At 44.7% G+C, this 20145-nt stretch overlaps 1 protein-coding gene across 2 annotated transcripts in view; it reads right to left on the minus strand.

The window, feature by feature from the left end:
- LOC144511368 (ryanodine receptor 1-like) overlaps positions 1–20145 on the minus strand; it is a 495584-nt gene that overhangs the window by 326700 nt on the left and 148739 nt on the right. For both annotated transcript variants that reach the window (XM_078241663.1, XM_078241662.1), the window contains exons 25-29: positions 18255–18402; positions 15572–15777; positions 14582–14756; positions 11988–12196; positions 6692–7053 (exon numbers count right to left, since the gene is read on the minus strand). In XM_078241663.1, coding sequence (XP_078097789.1) covers positions 6692–7053; positions 11988–12196; positions 14582–14756; positions 15572–15777; positions 18255–18402 — 1100 coding nt within the window. The remainder of the gene's footprint in view (positions 1–6691; positions 7054–11987; positions 12197–14581; positions 14757–15571; positions 15778–18254; positions 18403–20145) is intronic.

A 20145-nucleotide genomic window follows, 5' to 3' on the forward strand; every position in this document is an offset into this window, starting at 1 on the left:
CCACCGATATCATCTTTTAAAGAGTATACTTTTGTGGTCAAAAATACCACAAGTATTTTGTTGCACTGTTTTAAGCAAGTTAGACCTGAATTTTTGCATGGATGGAGAAAATCTCAGGCTTTGCAAAAATGGACAGAAAATGCTAGCGGGGGTTGTGTACAGACCAAACAGTAGTACTGAGGTTGGAGATGACATCAAGCAGGAAATTAGAGATGCGTGCTCTAAGTGGTACAGCAGTTATGGGTGACTTCAATCTTCATATTGATTGGGCTCACCAAACCGGTAGCAATGCAATGGAGGAGGATTTCTTGGAATGTATAAGAGATGATTTTCTCGACCAATGTAGCGAGAAGCCAACTAGAGAGCTGGCCATCCTAGACTGGGTATTGCGTAATGAGAATGGATTAATTAGCAACCTTGTGGTGCGAGATCCTTTGGGGAAGAGAATTCTTCATTAAGATGGAGAGTGACACAGTTAAGTCTGGGACTAGGGTCCTGAGTTTGAGGAAAGCTAGCTTTGATGGTATGAGACATGCATTGGCTAGGATAAGCTGGCAAAGGATACTTAAGGGGTTGACAGTGGATAGGCAATGGTAGACATTTAAAGAACGCATGGATGAACTTCAACAACTGTACGTCCCTGTCCGGAGTAAAAGTAAAATGGGGAAGGTGGCTCATCTATGGCTAACAAGGGAAATCAGGGATAGTGTTAAAGCCAAAGGGGAGGCAGATAAATTGGCCCAAAAAAGCAGCAAACCTGAGGACTGGGAGAAATTTAAAATCCAGCAGAGGAGGACAAAGGGTTTAATTCGGAAAGGGAAAATAGAATACAAGAGTAGGCTTGCAGAAAACAAAAACTGACTGCAAAAGCTTCTAAAAGATATGTAAAGAGAAAAAGACTGGTGAAGACAAATGTAGATCCCTTACAGTTAGAATCAGGTGAATTCATAATGGGCAACAAAGATGGCAGACCAGCTGAACAAATACTTTGGAATCTGTCTTCATAAGGAGGACACAAATAACCTTCCAGAAATACTAGGGGACAGATGGTCAAGCATGAAGGAGGAACTGAAGAAAATCCTTATTAGTCAGGAAATTGTATTGGGAAAATAGCTGGAATTAAAATGCGATAACTCCCCAGGGCCTAATCTCTGCATCCCAGAATACTCAAGGAAGTGGCCCTAGAAGCAGTGGATGAATTGGTGACCATTTTCCTGCATTCTATAGAATCTGGAAGATTTACACTTATTAAAGGAGGAGTGAGAGAGAAAATTTGGAATTATAGACCGGTTAGCCTGACATCGGTGGGGGGGAAAATGCTAGAGTCAATTATTAAGGATGTAATAACTGAGCATTAAGAAAGCGGGGACAGGATCGGTCCAAATCAACATGCGTTCACTCAAGGGAAATCATGATTGACAAATCTTTTGCAATTTTTTGAGGATGTGACCAGTAGAGTGGACAAGTGGATGTTGTGTATCTGGACTTTCAAAAGGCTTTTGAGAAGGTCCCACACGAGATTAAATGAGCAAAATTGAAACTCATGGTATTGGGGGCAATTTATTGATGTGGATAGAGAACTGATTGGCAGACAGGAAACAGAGTGTGGAAATAAACTGGTCCTTTTCAGAGTGCCAGGCAGTGACTAGTGGAGTACCGCTGGATTCAGTGCTGGGACCCCAGCTATTCACAGTATACATTAATGATTTGGATGAAGGAATTGAATATAATATCTCCAAATTTGCAGACGACACTAAGCTGGGTGGTAGTATGTGCTGTGAGGAGGATGCTAAGAGGCTGCAGGGTGACTTGGTCAGGCTGGCTGAGTGGGCAAAGACTTGGCAAATGCAATATAATGTGGATAAGTGTGAGGTTATCCACTTTGGTGGCAAAAACATGAAGGAAGATTATCTGAATGATGGCAGCTTAGGAAAAGGGGAAGTGCAATGTGACCTAGGTGTCATGGTGGAATAGTCAACGAAGGTTGGCATGCAGGTATAGAAGGTGTGAAGAAAGCTAGTGGCATGCTGGCCTTCATTGCAAAAGGATTTGAGTATAGGAGTAAGGATGTCTTGCTGCAGTTATACAGGGCCTTAGTAAGGCCATATCTTGAATATTGTGTGCAGTTTTGCTCTCTTAGTCTGAGAAAGGACATTCTTGCTATCGCGTAAGTCCAGTGAAGGTTCACCAGACTGATTCCTGGAATGGCAGGACTGACATACAAGGAGAGACTGGATCGACTGGGCTTGTACTCACTGGATTTTAAAAGAACGAGAGGGGATCTCATAGAAACGTATAAAATCCCGATGGGGCTTGACAGGCTAGATGCGGAAAGAATGTTCCCGATGTTGGGGAAGTGCAGAACTCAGGGTCACAGTTTAAGAATAAGGGTAAGCCATTCAGGACTGAGATGAGGAAGAACTTTTTGTCTGTATAACGTGCAAGAAACAATACTTTTCACTGTATGTTAATACATGTGACAATAATAAATCAAATCAAAGTCAAATCAGATCAAAAATCAAAAACTCAGAGTTGGGAATCGGTGAAATTCTCTACCACAGAAAGCTGTTGGGGCCAGTTTGTTAGATATGTTTTAGAGGGAGCTGGATGTGGCCCTTGTGGTTAAAGGGATCGAAGGATATGGAGAGAAAACAGGAGTGCGATACTGAAAGTGCATGATCAGCCATGATTATATTGAATGGTGGTGCAGGCTTGAAGGGCCGAATGGCCTACTCTGCACTTATTTTCTATGTTTCTAGGGCGCCAGAGGCCCAGATCTGGAAGTCCCACACCCAAACCCCATCATTCTTGTAGGCCGGGGTGGAGAAAACAGGGACAGGGACATGTTGAACTTGGCACATCCATAATTCATAGATGCAGCTACACATGTAGTCTTTAGTCTGATCAAGTTTTGCAAGAATAGACTCGGGTAAATCCTAATTGGAGTTCTTTGGAGAGGTAGGGTACTTTTTTGGATATAGTCCTGTGGCATTTCTGAGAGAGGCCAAGTGCCCTTTGGGATTGCTAAAAATGGCTTAGATCACTGTCTGTGCGGAGTCTGCACGTTCTCCCCGTGTCTGCGTGGGTTTCCTCCGGATGCTCCAGTTTCCTCCCACAGTCCAAAAGACGTGCTGGTTAGGTGCATTGGCCATGCTAAGTTCTTCCTCAGTGTACCCGGACAGGCAACGGAGTGTGGCAAATAGGGGATTTTCACTTCATTGCAGTGTTAATTTAAGCCTACTTGTGACACTAATAATTGCGATTGTCAAAGGAAACTCTCAAGATGTTTAAATCTGCTGCTCTCTAATACTTGAAAAAAGTTTGCAACATTGAAAAAAAAAATCAGTGGCTTGCTATTTCACTGCCTGTTGACTGAAGAGATTTATAAGAATGTTTACAGGGCTTGAAAATTGCAGCTCTGAGGAAAGATTGGATAGGCTAGGGTTCCTTAGAACCAAGAAGGCCAAAGGGTGACCTAACTGAGGAATGCAAACTTCTGAGGGGCCTAGATAGGGTAAAGAAGAAAGATATCTTTCCCCTGAGAGGTCAATTACTGGAGGCGATGATTTCAGGTGATTGGCAGAAGGATTAGAGGGGACATGAGAAAAAACATTTTCACCCAAAGGGTGATGGACATCTGAAATTCACTGCCCGAATTGTTGGTTGGGGCTGAAATGGTTCTATAAACATGAGGTTTATCATTATTGGATTAATGGTGCATGACTGATTTCACAACCCATCACTATCACAATGGGATGCCTGCCAATTCACAGTTTGATTGACGGCGACAAGTCTTTATCAAGCCCTGAAAGTGGGACTACAAATTCAAATACTTAGAAACATAGAAAAACTACAGCACAAAACAGGCCCTTCGGCCCCACAAGTTGTGCCGAACACATCCCTACCTTTTAGGCCTACCTATAACCCTCCATCCTAATAAGTCCCATGTACTCATCCAGGAGTCTCTTAAAAGACCCTATTGAGTTCGCCTCCACCACCACTGACGGCAGCCGATTCCACTCGCCCACCACCCTCTGTGGGAAAAACTTCCCCCTAACATTTCCCCTGTACCTACCCCCCCAGCACCTTAAACCTGTGTCCTCTCGTAGCAGCCATTTCCACCCTGGGAAAAAGCCTCCGAGAGTCCACCCGATCTATGCCTCTCAACACCTTCTTTACCTCTATTAGGTCCTTATAAGTGATTAAAGGAAGTTAAATGTAGTGAGTGGGTTATTATAAATGCAAGTACAGTGGAACCCCGATTTTACATGCCCCGATCGGATATGACACGATTGCGCAATGGACCCCTTTTTTTTTGCTATTTCCGCTTTAGTGATTTAGCGCAACTCCGATTTAGCGCGACCCCGATAACATTTGCGATAGCATTTTATGGACCCCAACCATCGCGTTAAAACGGGGCTGCACTGTATTTTTTTTAAAATAGTGAATTCATCAATAAGTACTGAACAACTTAATCTCAGTAAGAAGTCTCACAACACCAGGTTAAAGTCCAACGGGTTTATTTGGTAGGACGAGCTTTCGGAGCACTGCCCCTTCATCAGGTGATGTACTTTAAACTGGTGTTGAGAGACTTCTTTCTGTGCCCACCCCAGTCCAACTCCGGCATCTCCACATCATAACTTAATCTCAGCATGGATCGGAGGTCTCCCCATGGGTGAGCTGGCATGGAGGGTGTAAAGGCAAAGGGTGGTGGGTGGGGCCATGAGTCAGCATTACATTGGCAATTGGACTATAAACAGTCCTGGGGCGGTGGGTAGAGAGGCTTAGGTTTTCATTGGGGCTATAAAGGGCTATGAGAATAGGTAGAGAGGCATGAAGGGTATGAGGGACCATGGGGAGTTTGTGCGGAGGTGAGTGGATGTGAGGGAAGTGGGGTTTTTTCTCCCCACTCTACACAGTCAGAGCACTGAGGTGGCCCTTTTCGGCCAGCCCACCTCTGCAGCCAGTAACACTGTGCTCCCTCCAGGATTACGCCCACAATCCAGTACCAGTATCATCACGAGAGCGAGAAACCAGGCGCAAACCCAGTTTTTCGCCACTGTCGTGATCTTACCAGCTTGCCACACGAATTGATCAGCGTGACGAGCTAGTAATATCGCCCCCATCGTCTTTCTAATTAAAAACTGTATATACAAATAAGATGGATTGTAGCAATGCAGTACATGTGATTTTTCTACGGATTTCCAATAACTATTTGATAAAATACCACAGAAGGGAATTTTGGCAAAAGTAAATGCACATGGAATTAAGGGGAACGTGTGGATAGAGACATGGTTAAAATATACAAAGCGGAGGACAGAAATAAATGGTAGAATTTTTAGCATGGTGAGCACTTTACAGCGAGAGTCAGCATGTTACGTGCTCCCACCGACTGTCAGAAGCCCATTGTCATTTAACATTGATTGACAGTGGGTCAATCAGCCTTCCTTGTTCGAAGGAACCCGAGCCTATCCAATCTTTCCTCACAGCTGCAATTTTCAAGCCCCAGAAACATTCTTATAAATCTCTTCTGTCCACCCTTGGAAGGTAGCCCCGCCTTGGAGTGCTGTCATCCAATCTGACTGGCCAACTGCTATCCAACCCCTCCTGGCACATTGCTGCAGTGGCCAGAAGAAGTACTGCAGCGCTCTGCCTGGAACCAAGTACTGGAACAGCGTGGGCGGCACAGTGGCAAGCACTGCTGCCTCACACCGCCAGGGACCTGGGTTTGATTCCTGGCTTGGGTCAGTGTCTGTGCAGAGTCTGCATGTTCTCCCTGTGTTCTGCATGGGTTTCCTCCGGGTGCTCTGGTTTCCTCCCACAAAGATATGCAGGTTAGGTTGGTTGGGAATGATAAATTGCCCTTTAGTGTCGGGGGTAAATACTTGAGATTAAGGGGATAGGGCCTGGGTAGGATTGTTCTCAGCGTAGGCTCGATGGGCCAAATGGCCTCCTTCTGCACTGTAGGGATTCCATGATTCTAACTTCTCCCAAGCTAAGTCCTGGATGGGGATGCCCTGGGGGGCGGGGAGGTCTGGAGGGAGTGGGGGGCAATTTCAGTGTCGGGGTGTTAGCCAGGTGGGTAGCAAGGATCAGAAACTCCCAAGTAGCGGAGGGGAGGTTCGCCAAATCTGGAGAGAGCCTTCCGATTGAGGTCCCCACCCCCTGTCTGTGATCAATGAAAGTTGAAAAATGATGGTCAGCCTACCCATGCAAAATATCACAGGCAATGTAATATTCTGGGCAATAGGGCAGATACCCCTTTGGCTCCATAACTGTGCCCGCTGACCAGACTATCACACAAGTGCGGGATGCCAACAGGCTGTCTGCCTGACGCCACCATACACAATTTTAAACTCTTCCAGATGGGGCATGCACCCACTCGGGACAGGTAAAATTCTGCCCAAATAGTTTCTCAAACTGGAAAGATACAGCATCCCACATCGTCTATGATGGACCGTTTTATTTTACACAAATGGATGGAGTTGGAACTTGAAGAAACAAGACTGAGATTTGCGAATGGTGTCGAATTGAGACGGGAATATCTGTAACAATCATATTTAAAGATAGTCTAAAATTCCTCTTTGATCCTTGCATCTAATACAACAACACAAAAAGAAATGGCCGGCAGCTAATACTAGTTCCATTTTTCTCAGCAGCAATCTATTCACAGAACCTCAAAGACACTGACCTAGTTTTCGGTTTACTTTTCTCAGAGGAGGAATCTTTATCATTCTCTGCCTTGGCCACCTCCTTGGGTGCTTCCTTAGCGCCCTCTTTATCGTTGGTAGGGGTTTCAGTTTGAGTCCGGCTGGCCGACTTTTTAAGGACTTCAAACTCTGAATCCACATCGATGTCTTCGACTTCTTCTTCTGGGATTGTCATTCTGGTCAACGGCGTAGTTCCAGGTGTGCACTTGAACGTGTCATGGAACTCGACGGGCATGCTGAGTCGGAAGAACAGCATGTCAGTATTGCTGTTCTGAGACCCAAAGGTTTTGTGGAAAATCTTCAAGCAAGGGGGGCTGTCAACTGTTCCATCAATCCTTGCAACCTGCATAAATACAGACTCAATTTAAGGTTAAATGATCCACAACTAAGCTCAAGGAAGTCAACACGACAATGCAATTTAATTTATCTTCTGATAGAAATTAATTTTATCGTGCCAAAGAGGTTCCAAAGAGATCACTGGTCTTTCACTGTCAACCAGTGTGTGTGTTGCACAGAGGTTAAGCACCCAGCTCCAATAACTTTGATTAGTTTTAACTATCATGATTACACATCGATAGTCATATCAACCACGCCAAATACAGGATTACATAGAATCAGAAAGCTAAATATACTGCTGCTGCTTCTAGCCACTCCTATCAGATCATGATATGTCACACTCATCTTTCCTAGAATCATCATAGAATCCCAACTGTGCAGAAGGAGGCCATTCGGCCCATTGAGTCTGCATCAACCACAATCCCACCCAGGCCCTATTCCCGTAACCCCACATATTTACCCTGCTAATCCACTGACACTAGGGTCAATTCAGCACAGCCAATCCACCTAACCCGCACATCTTTGGACTGTAGAAGGAAACCTGAGCACCCGGAGGAAGCCCATGCAGACACACGGGGAGAACGTGCAGACTTCACACAGACAGTGACCCAAAGGCCGGAATTGAACCCGGGTCACTGGCGCTGTGAGGCAGCATCGCTAACCACAGTGCAATCTTGCTCCATCCTCAAACTACACTGCAACTCATCTTCAAACATAGGGTCATAGGCTCAGAGATATACAGAACGGAAACAGGCCCTTCAGCCTAACTCAGCCACGTCGACCAGGTTTCCTAAACTGAATTAGGCCCATATCCTTCTAAACCTTTCCCATCTATGCACTTGTTCAAGTGTCTTTTAAATGTTGTAATTGTACACTGCGACATTCGTCAAACTACCCCCAGGTCAACCCCACTTTCTGCAGCCCTCCTCACGAGATCTCTGTAGCTCTACAGCGCTGACCAAATGGCTAAAACACTGACATATTTTTTGAATGTCACTTTAAATTATTTATTAGTGTCACAAGTAAGGCTGACATGAACACTGCAATGAAGTTACTGTGAAAATCCCCGAGTCGCCACACTCCGGCGCCTGTTCGGGTACACAGAGGGAGAATTTAGCATGGCCAATGCACCTAACCAGCACGTCTTTCGGACTGTGGGAGGAAACCCACGCAGACACGGGGACAGCGTGGAGACTCCACACAGCCAGTGACCCAAGCCAGGAATCAAACCTTGGCACTCAGTTTGCAGGTGCAGCAGGTAATCAAGAAGGCAAATGGAATGTTGGCCTTTATCGCGAGAGGGATGGAGTATAAAAGCAGGGAGGTCTTGCTGCAACTGTACAGGGTACTGGTGAGGCTGCAACTAGAGTACTGTGTGCAATTTTGGTCCCCTTATTTAAGAAAGGATATATTAGCTTTGGAGGGGGTACAGAGAAGGTTCACCAGGTTGATTCCGGAGATGAGGGGGTTGGCTTATGAGGAGATTGAGTAGATTGGGCCTGTACTCGTTGGAGTTTGGAAGGTTGAGGGAAGATCTTATAGAGACATATAAGATGAAGGGGCTAGACAGGGTAGAAGCAGCGAGGTTATTTCCACTTACAATGGAAACAAGAACTAGGAGGCATAGCCTCAAAATACGGGGGAGTCAATTTAGATCAGAGTTGAGGAGGAACTTCTTCTCCCAGAGAGTAGTGAATCTTTGGAATTCTCTGCCCAATGAAGCAGTAGAGGCTACCTCGTTAAATGTGTTTAAGTCACAGATAGATAGATTTTTAACCATTAAGGGAATTAAGAGTTATGGGGAGCGGGCGGGTAAGTGGAACTGAACCCACTATCAGATCAGCCATGATCTTATTGAATGGCGGAGCAGGCTTGAGGGGCTAAATGGCTTACTCCTGCTCCTATTTCTTATGTTCTTATGTCCCTGGCGCTGTTAAGGCAGCACTGCTAACCACTGTGCCATCATGCTGCCCATAATAGAGTTCCTTTTGTTCCAGCAATTTCAAGCACCTTCTCATTTGTCTTATGGTCTGTATGTGGAGTTTTAACATACATCTTGGCATTCAGATTACAACGGTCACTATTTTCTTCCACATCTTTTGCTTATTGCGCAGGTTTATGAGGCAGACCGAAAAGCAGATAGAATGTAGCAGTTTGTTTCCTTGTTATAAGTTTGAGTTTAATGCATCCTTCATTTCATGAAATTACGTCTGACTATGGAGATTCTTCTAACTTCTGCATCACATCTGCCATCTTGTCTTATCATTTGACAAATTTGTCAAAAGACAAACTCACCTGCTTGTTTGAATGTTGCACTAAGCCCTTCAATCTGCATTCCAGTTTCTTCTAACTTTTAAAAAGTTTATTTATTAGCGTCACAAGTAGGCTTACATTAACACTGCAATGAAGTTACTGTGAAAATCCCCTAGTCGCCACACTCAAACGCCTATTTGGGTACACGGAGAGAGAATTTAGTGTGGCCAATGCACCTAACCAGCACATCTTTCGGACTGTGGAAGGAAACTGGAGCACCTGAAGGAAACCCACGCAGACATGGGGGGGGGGCACTGACCCAAACTGGGAATAGAAGGCGGGTCCCTGGCGCGGTGAGGCAGCAGTGCTAACCACTGTGCCACCCATATTCCTTCTAACTACCATTGCTTTTGTCTTTTTGGTGTTCATGCTCAAACATTATTCTAAACTTCTAGATTTTTAACTAACTATAAAATCAATTAAAATCCACAGCACAGAGAAAGGTTAAAGACACTGCTATATTACAATTATATAACAGAATTAAGCTATTCGACCCAATAAGTCTGTGTTTGCGTTTATCCTCCAATGAGCAGTAGCCCTAATCCCCGGTGCCCACTATCTTCCCCCATCGCTTTCTTTTAGCATTGATCTAATTATTCTGAATGTTTGCAGCCTCTGCTTCAATAACTAACTCCAACACTGCCGCACAACCATCTGCGTAAAAGGGTTACTCAAATCACTCTCCCACTTTAATGAAAACAGCTCCAGTTTTTCAAAACTTTCCTCATGCCAGGCACCGACGTAGAAAAATAAGAGCAGAAAACGCTGGAAACACTGATGCTGCACTGGCGAAGAATCAGGGTTAACAGGGATGATTTTAACGCAGCTCGACTGGTGGGGAACTAACATCACAGCTGGATTTACACCCATCCAGGAGAGTAAACCAGTAGTGCGTAAAAAACAGCGCTGCATTCAGATCAGTTGAAGAAAGCTCATCAACTGGGAATGTCAGCCTGGATAGTTCCTGGAGCAGGAGGGTAGGAGAAGACAAGAGTTTTGAAGGGGTGACGTAAAGTCTGGATTTCTCCTCAATTCCACAGCACGTGCCTTTTAGCCCTGACAGCTTCCCTGCTCAGAAGGTGGATCATTTGGCCAACTAGGCTTTCAGTCAAGCGGGGTGTACTCAGACCAGGAAGATTCAATTCATGAGGTGTGGGGGGGGGGGGGAGGTGCTGGACATCTACTTCTCAACCCAGAGTTATCCACAACACTCCACCCCGAGCCTTTGGATCTCTAGGGGGTGTGGGGACAGGCCTACCAGCAGTGCTGTATAGACATTTACCTTCTCCCCAAAGCTGGCCTCACTTTGCATCAGTTGCTGTGTTTCCGAGGCCTGGAAGTCCCAGTTGCCGACTGTGGGTCCACAAATCAAAGCCAACATAGCAGATTCAATCAAAGGTTGCCCTCCTTAAGATCGCAAACTGCCTGCTGGGAACTTCCCACCTCTTGTTCAACCTTCATAAAACCCAGAAAGCTAGCAGGTTGGAGATGGCTTCCTGACATGCTTGGAAATTTTCCAATTTAGCCCTCCCACATGCTCATCTCACTTTAAAATTCCTTCTGATAACTCCTATTCTCTCTTCACTGATGTTAGGTAACTTGACAGTGCTTCCAGAATTTTCTATTTTATTCCAGACTATTCAACATACTTCCAAAAGTATGAAGGCCAAAATTGCATTCAGTAACCGCAATTGGTGTGTTATATATGATTTTCTTTTTATTCATTCGTGGGACATGGGCGTCGCTGGCTGGCCAGTATTTATTACCCATCCCTAGTTGTCCTTGGAGGGCAGTTGAGAGTCAACCACATTGCTGTGGCTCTGGGGTCACATGTAGCCATGATGCGGAGATACCGGCGTTGGACTGAGGTAAGCACAGTAAGAAGTCTCACAACACCAGGTTAAAGTCCAACAGGTTTATTTGGCAGCACAAGCTTTCGGAACACTGCCCCTTCATCAGGTGAGTGGGAGTTGTGTTCACAAACAGAGCGTATATAGACACAAACTCAATTTACAAGATTATGGTTGGAATGTGAGTCTTTAAAGGTAATCAAGTCTTAAAGGTACCTTTTTAAACTTGTGCTTGGCCCTCTCTCCATTCACATTGTCTGTACCTTTAAGACTTGATTACCTTTAAAGACTCGCATTCCAACCATAATCTTGTAAATTGAGTTTGTGTCTATATATGCCCTGTTTGTGAACACAACTCCTCACTCACCTGATGAAGGGGCAACGCTCCGAAAACTCGTGCTGCCAAATAAACCTGTTGGACTTTGACCTGGTGTTGTGAGACTTCTTATTGTCACATGTAGGCCAGGCCAGAGTAAGGTCGGCAGATTTTCTTCCCTAAAGGACATCAGTGACCCAGATGGGTTTTTCCGACAATGGTTTCATGGTCATCAGTAGATTCTTAATTCCAGATTTAAAAAAATTGAATTCAAATTCCACCATTTGCCGTGGTGGGATTCGAACCCGGGTCTCCAGAACATTAGCTGAGTTTCTGGATTAAAAGTCTAGCGATAATACCACTCAGCCATTGCCTCCCCCAATAAAATTTTGATTACTGTCTATAGTTCAGTCACCTGTAAACTCCCATCACTTGTAAACTTTTATTTTACTCCAACCTTACCTCAACATGACTGTGATCTGCAGGAACAGAAACAAACTGAGGCAAACTCTTGCTGAACCACATTGTGATGTCCCGTTTCATATTCACAGCAAAGGGTTCAAAGCCTTCTTGCAAACCACATATGGTGAAATATCTCAGGCTGCTCACGTCTTGGCCCAGGTTGATGCGACCGACCTGAGAAAGACTCAGGCTGCACACAGGAACGAACCCTGAAATGGTAAAATACAACCCAGGAATGAAGTGGGAACAAACTAACTGGGGACAGCAACAAAATTCCCAAGCCACACCAAGATATATTTGTTAATTCCCAAGCAAAAATAATTTTCACCCAGAAGAGTCAAGGGGTAAACAAAAAGGATTGAATATACACAGAGTACTTACTTCGACAGAAAAAAGAAACACTAAGGGAATGATCTTACCAGCCGTTCATGCCACACTCCTACTGCAGCAAAGTCGGAGAATTTGGCTCCCAGCGTGAACGGCCATGACATCCCAGCCTAAGGGATAATTTTAACACAAATCGCAGCAGACACCATGGTGGCTGTACCTGCTTAATCATGGGATAGGCCCCATGACAGCGGAAGAACCTCCCTCTCGTATGTCAGGGCAGAAAGGGTCGATGTGGGATTTTCAGCTGAGGGAATTTGGCTGATCAATGATCTACTTGATACCTTTACCCTTGGAGCCCACCACAATTAAGTGGTGGCTCTCAGATTAAGTGGAAGTTACACAGCTTTCCTGCATCGGCCGCCCAGCAAACCCCATCAGATTTGCCAATCACCTCCCAGTGGGAGTCTCTCATCATCAGGCACTCTGTGCCCCGATCAAGGGCTCTGGGCCCACTCCTCCTCAACACCCCAACCCACTCTTCCAATCCCGCCTGCAACCGCTTTCGGTCTGGGATTCCACGATGATCCTGGACCTTCCAGTGGGTGCACTGCTGTCACTGCTCCCGCTGGAGCTGGCTGGCAGGACTTCCACCACCAGACAACTCGAGCGAGGGCGGTGGGGGCTCTTGGCGGTGACTACTTGATTTCATCAGGCGTCTCCCACAGAACTCCTCAGGTTCCCGGCTGGTTCTCTGATTGGTGGGCAAGAATTCTTTGGCCCAACAGAATCCCAGCCTAAGTATGTATCTTCTGATCTATATTTCAATTTTCTTCTTGTTTTGAGCTGTAATTTATCATAAAATGTCGAGCTTATCTAGAATGTTGGACCTGAACACAGACGGAAATTAACAATACCCTATTTTCAAGGTTGGAATAAATAACATGTCCAAAATCTCCAACCCTATAAAATGCAGTTTAATAATCTAGGTTCACAATGCATGTACACCATACATTGCTGGTCTATAAATTACCATCTGTTACAGAATATCATGAAATATTTTGCAGATGCCATTATAATTTTCTATTATCCAATTCAAGCTAGATTATGAATTCACTGTTATGTATCCTTGTATACAAAATAAATACAAAGAACAAAGAACAGTACAGCACTGGAACAGGGCCTTTGGCCCTCCAAGCCTGCGCCAATCATGATGCCTGCCTAAACTAAAATCGTATGTACTTACGGAATCCGTATCCTTCCATTCCCATCCTATTCATGTATTTGTCTAGATGCCCCTTAAATGCCGCTATCATACCTGCTCCCACCACCTCCCCGGGCAGCGTGTTCCAGACATTCACCAATCTGTAAAAGAAACTTGCCTCGCACATCTCCTCTATGTTTTTTTCCCCCATGTTTCTTAAACCTATGTCCTCTAGTGCTTAACTTTTCTACCCTAGGAAAGAGCATCTGACTACCCACTCTGCCCTTGAAGAAAGTAGGAAGGAACTTAAGGAGTTAGGAGGGCTAAAAGGTGTCATGAAAAGTCCTTGGCAAACAGGATTAAGGAAAACCCTAAAGCAATTTATAAATACCTTGAGTTTTTCTTCCACCTCATCTGCTAGATTGGTGAAACAGGGTGGAACGTTATGGCCCCTCCCGCTGCAGGGATCTTTCAGTCCCGCCAAAGTCAATGGAGTTTTGAACGGCTTGCTGCATTTTCCATCTCCGTCCCTGCCATGACGGTGCCGTAAAATTCCGCCCATAATTCCCGGTCATTATAAAGTGGAATTAGAGAATTTATAATATTCTGGAATTTTGTTTCAGATTATGTTATCTTGGGAGCCTGTATTTTTGTTTTTAAGGAGTCCTCATTTGAGACCACTGGGAGGCTGGTAGCATGAAAGAAACTAAGCTGATTAGAATCGCGTAGAATCCCTGCAGTGCAGGAGGCCATTCAGTCCATCAAGGCTGCATCAACTCTCCAAAAGAGCACCTTACACCCCCCCGCACCTGCCCTATCCCTGTAACCCCGTGCATTTACCATGGCCAATCCATCTAACCTGCACATCTTTAGACTGTGGAAGGAACCCGGAGGAAACCAGACACGAGGAGAATGTGCAAACTCTACACAGTCACCCAAGGCCAGAATTAAACCTGGGTCCCTGCAGCTGTGAGGCAGCAGTGCTAACCACTTTGCCACCCATATTCATCACTTCCTGAGTAAACCCTTCCCCGCATCTTTCCAAATCCCGACCAGAACTCACCGTCGCCTATTTCGATATCTTTGAAAGCCAACTCAGAGCCCGAGTCTCTGATGAGCATCTCTCCGTTCAGCGTGAACATGATGTTCATTTCATGCAAGTCAATCATACAACCAACCACATCGCCTGACTGCCAAGTACGGCCAAATGGTTCACTCCCGATGTGCCAACGCTGGCCCTGCAGTACAAAGAATTGACAAAGGACAAAATAATTATTTGCACCACGGACAATAATTAGGAGCTTATGACCTGCAAGAACCTCGTTTGTTATTCAGTTTTTCTGAACAAGTAACAGATTGAAACGCAAACTGAAAACTACAAAATGAAAACAAAATAGTCCAAGAGATTTGTTAAAATTTTCCATCAGAATATTTGAAAGTGCTCATCATCTGCTAAAACAACGCGGGACTTATGATAATGTGGATACACGCAGAGAGTTGTAAACTCAATCTTTGGAATGATTATAGTTACGCTCGACAAATATTTATCGACAAGCATTTAAAATGATTAGTGGTGAACTCTATCACTCTGGTTTACGTGCGTTTCTTTGTTTCGTAAATTGCTAATTGAAATGTAAAGTTGGCCAAAGCCAAGGGGTGGCGAGTGACAGTCCACAGTGTGTCCATAGTACACTGGAAACTTGGGGTGCCTGCGCAATGGCACCCCTAGAGGCCAGCAGCCAGCTTCACCAGCAAGAATAGGCTCCGCCCTCATCCACTACTGGCGAGAATCGCATCCTAGAATTTTTTTTTCTGGCTAAGGATCGTACGGTCGCATTTTTTAACTCGCCAAAACAAAAAAAAACGATTCTGAAACTCTCACATTTTCTTGCTCTTTCAGCACTTGGGAGTCTTTTTGGTAAAATGGCCCCAACATTACTCTACATCTATAATCTCACAGGAAAAGTTGGATTAGAGAGGTGTTTCACTGTCTTGCAACCATAGTGCGAAGTTAGTTTCAAGGGAGAAAATTAGAAAATGAATTACAACAGACCTTAAATCCATTGAACACGAAGGCGAGATCATCAGCACCCAATGGTATATCAGGCCTGCACTCAGGTCGTGCCCACCCTACTCTCATTTCTCCTACAGTGACCGCTTCAAACTCAAAGTACCACTTCCCAGTTTTCACTGCATAGGATTTCTCAGCACGGAAGAGCCGGACCTTTTCATTGCGACTCACACCTGGGATATGGGCAGCTAGCACAACAAAACGCAAACATGATTGATTAGAAGACAAGTAGCCAGCATTTTAACAGGACTTATAAGCAACAAGTAATGTTAATAATTTAATGCTCGATGACGTTTACATTCTTAAAATATTTCCAAAGGTCCTGTGCTGCGTCCAGTTTTCATAAAACTTGCTATGTAACTGAGGTGCGCTTCTCAACCTCCATTGGCTGGGAGAGAGGGTGAAGGAGGGGGTTACAGAAACCCACATCTTTTATTATTTTTAGATGTCTCCTGGGGAGATTTAAACTTCGTCCTTCCATAGACAGCCCACGTGTGGATGAGATTAAAATTCTAGCTATAATTGTTTGGAAAAATTTATATATGTGTAATGGATACAAAATTGACAACTACACAATTCTAAAAAGTAAACCAAAGTTACTGTGAGCTGCAGCTCACAGAAAGTGACTTGTGCAATTGTAGGGCTGGTTTTTTCAGAGTCCAGGTGTGATGCTAGTACCTTTAAGAATTTTTTAAAAAATCATGTTCTCTGCAGTTGTAAGCAGGCCTTTTGGTTTCATTGTTGCCGGGCTGTCTGCTAGAAGTCCTTTGATTGCTGCTTCAATGGTTTAAATGGGGTTTTGTTTATTTTTACTCTGGGTCTCAGGTACTTTCTGGGATGTGTTTTATGACCCTGCATTGTTAGAGGAGGCAGACTGATTGGCAGGTCGTGTGCTTTTTTCCTTCCTAGCGAATTCAAGGTTTCATTTTCAGTTTGGCTGCTGGCTGCAGTTTTAGTTTATTAGACTGAAAAGGAGTGTTTGTCTCTCTACCCCTGGTATTGGAAATTCTGGTGTCTAGCTGGAGGCAAGGCTGATTGCCTTCCTGGAATGAAAATTCTGCTATTGGTGTTTTTGCTAGCTAGTATCTAGAGTCCCTCTCTCCCTCTATGGTGTTTTGGCTTGTTTTGTGTGTGTATATCAAGAGAACCGCAGCATCCAACTAAAGGACTAAGTTCCAGCATCATGTGAGCATTCGTATTTTGTGTGTTAAACCTGTGGCAATGGTTTTGTTCAAGTTTGTTTGGTTGGAACATTTCATATATTTATTAAGGGTTATACAATATCGTGGTTGTTTGTCTTTCTTGTTTGTAATTGGTAAAAGTTGTTGCTATATGTTAATTGTATTCTTAAATAAACTTTTAAACTGATTAAAGCTCCCTCGTGGATCAGTTGAGTCATACCTGAAGTGAATCATCTCATGCTCACCCTAGCCAAATTCAAACTGCAAAGCTTATGATCCAGGCGGACTTCAGAAAACACTTGACCTGAATTATAACACAGGAGACTCCATGGAGATGTAGAAATGGCAGCCAGGACCAGGTTCTCGGATTCCTAATCTCACGGTCTGCAATTTTCACCACCACAAGGGTGTGGGCTGATGCAGGTCATGAGTCCGCAATCTGCACTCCAGACTTGGCTGGCTCCATTGCGGGGATAGACCCTTCTTGATCCTCTGCAATTCGCATGGAGTTGAGCCAGTTTTTAAAGGACTTGTGGTTCATGGAGCCTCAGGAGGCAGCGCGAACTGTAGTCTGGATGAGGGATCCTTTTTAAAGGCGAGTTAAAGGCTCACTATACCCCTCCAATCAATTCTCATGGCTCCTCAACCTGCATGCCAACCTATGCCCATATCTCACCTACCCCCATGGAGCTTCATTCCCTCCTTCCATGCAATGAACCTAGAGTAATACCTCTGGAAGCGAAAAAAAAGCGCTTTAAAAGTGATTCATTCATAGTTTTCTACTTTCTTTAAAATCTATTTTTACTACAGTCCCATAAAAGGCCCTTGTAAGTACTAGCAGCAGAAACTGCGAGTACTTGACACCTGTATCTTGTATATAAAAATTATGCACTTCACAGAAAAGATCAGAGATCTGTCAAATAACAATGTTTTCCCTGGGGTGCAACTCCCTCAATAGGGTAATGGTTGTCTGGGATCTCAGCATACCAAGGCTTGGCTGAGAGCCCAGACATTCATTATTCTTTTTAAACAGCTGTGTCACAGTGAAACATTGCTTAATTGACAGCTCTTTGTCTGCGACCGACTGTCAATTACGCAAGATTTATTTACACAAGTGTGGTGACAAATGTTTGCAGTTTCTGGAATTGCTCGTTGAATGACTCTGCATGACGGACACATTTATAGGGCTGTAGTAGCAACAGGTTTTCCTTAAGAAAATAACAAGTTATAAATGAGTGGCTGTTTTTCACATCTCCTATTGATGCAATAGGGTTCACTGGCGTGTGACAATCCATGGGGAATTATGGAGAGGCACAGTGTAGCCTGGAGGGTAGGAAGGAGCATGGGGAGGCAGGATTTGACATAGATGGGGCATGGGCATGTGTGGAGAGAGGGTGACGGCTATAGACATTTCAACCCGTCCATTACTTAAGTTAGACGATAATCAAACTGAATAATTCTTTCAAAGGTTTGAGTTTACATACTGGCTTCTTGATCTGGCGGCTCAATGTTGTAGCCGTAACCAATTAGGGTGCGGACTGCCTCACACAGACTGTCTCTGTTTGTTTTCTTGGTGCGCTCATCCAGGAGGTTGTACGGTACAAGGCGGGGATTTCTCTTGTTACTAATATCCTGCAAGCACAAAAAGGAGCAGAAACGTATCTCTGAAAATGAGAAGCTTACTAGGTCTAAATTTCATTTTGACTTGCAAATTGGATAGCAGAGATGTTGCTGAGCACTACAGCACTTTAGGACAGCGTTCTTGAACGTCTTAACTCTGAATGGGAAACCAGTGAAGGTCAAAGACTATGGGGGAGACTCTCCGGCCTCCCAGCCACCTGTTTCCCGCCGGCAGGAGGTGGCGCATTGTTTGCTAGCGGCGGGCTTTTCTGGTCCCGCTGCTGTCAATGGGAATTCCCACTGACGTCACTCCCACACCGGCGGCAAACCCACGGGTGGGGGTACACTGCCGGTGGGACTAGAAAACCCCGCTGGCGTGAACGGCCAGAGAATTAAGGCCCATTACTCTGAGCAATCAAGACAATTGAGTAAAATTCTGGTCCCATTGTCTCTGAAGTACCTCCATGCAGATGTAAAATATTGTGCAGGTGTCACTAGCTCTCTGATATTCCCAAAATATATTGATGGGCTTATATTTGCTGGAAAAATACAGATGAGCATAATGTGTACACATTTTTACAAGTGTATAAACAAGCCAGAAATTTGTGGTGAGTATAGTGGAGAGTTGCAAATTGGCATTAAATTGTTGGGACAATTTGCATCGTTCTACCATTAGCCTCACTAAAATGAAGATCCTAGTCAACCTCTCAGTGGAGTTCAAGAAATTGGTGCATTTGTGCTTTCAAAGTTAAATAAAGTTAGGGCTGATACTAAATGAAGTGAGGATCCTTTTTATAGCGAGATCTGTGACTGCAACCTAGAGGCCAAGAGAGGGAATGACTGACAGCATTACAGTCTCCTTCCTGCAGGGAGTGAATTGTTGTTGGAGGTTCATAAAATTTAAAAGATAGACTCGTGGTCCAGTCTTTAATTAAGTTGTCAGTTACCCCTGCTTGCTCCATTAACAGCTTCACCTCGAGTGATGCTGAAGGATGTGGAAACACATTTAACAAACATAGGACATGTCGTGATATGCTTTGCTCCAGCAAATTCTGGGCCACTTATTAATGGATTGGGTGGCACGGTGGCACAGTGGTCAGCACTGCTGCCTCACAGCACCAGGGTTTGATTCCCAGCTTGGGTCACTGTCTGTGTGGAGTTTGCACGTTCTCCCTGTGCCTGCATGGGTTTCCACCGGGTGGTCCGGTTTCCTCCCACAGTCCAAAGATGTGCGGGTTTCGTGGATTGGCCATGCTAAAATTGCCCCTTGGTGTCAGTGGGATTAGCTAGGGTAAATGTATGGGGTTATGGGGATAGGGCCTGGGTGGGATTGTGGTCGGTGCAGACTTGATGGGCTGGATGGCCTCCTTCTGCACTGTAGGATTCTATGGATGAGCGCAAGCACTGAACATTGGTCGGTTTTGAGACAATGAATGTCATCAAAATTGAATCTAACCATTTCCTCAACTGATATCCTCTCATATATTCTGATATTCACTGTGGTGGGGTGTTATGGCGAGGAGCTATGAGGTGGAAGTTTCCACAAATGCGATAAAGTTGTGTGATTTCAAGAAGAAATGAGATACAGCTCTTGGGGCTAAAGGGATCAGGGGATATGGGGGGGGGGGTTTAGAAATCAGGATATTGAACTTAATGATCAGCCATGATCATAATGAATGGCAGAGCAGACTCGAAGGGCCGAATGGCCTACTCCTGCTTCTAGTTTCTATGTTTTGAAGTGTTGACTAGATTTTT

The sequence above is a fragment of the Mustelus asterias genome, chromosome 24 (assembly GCF_964213995.1).
Source record: "Mustelus asterias chromosome 24, sMusAst1.hap1.1, whole genome shotgun sequence".
Classification (NCBI taxonomy): domain Eukaryota; kingdom Metazoa; phylum Chordata; class Chondrichthyes; order Carcharhiniformes; family Triakidae; genus Mustelus; species Mustelus asterias.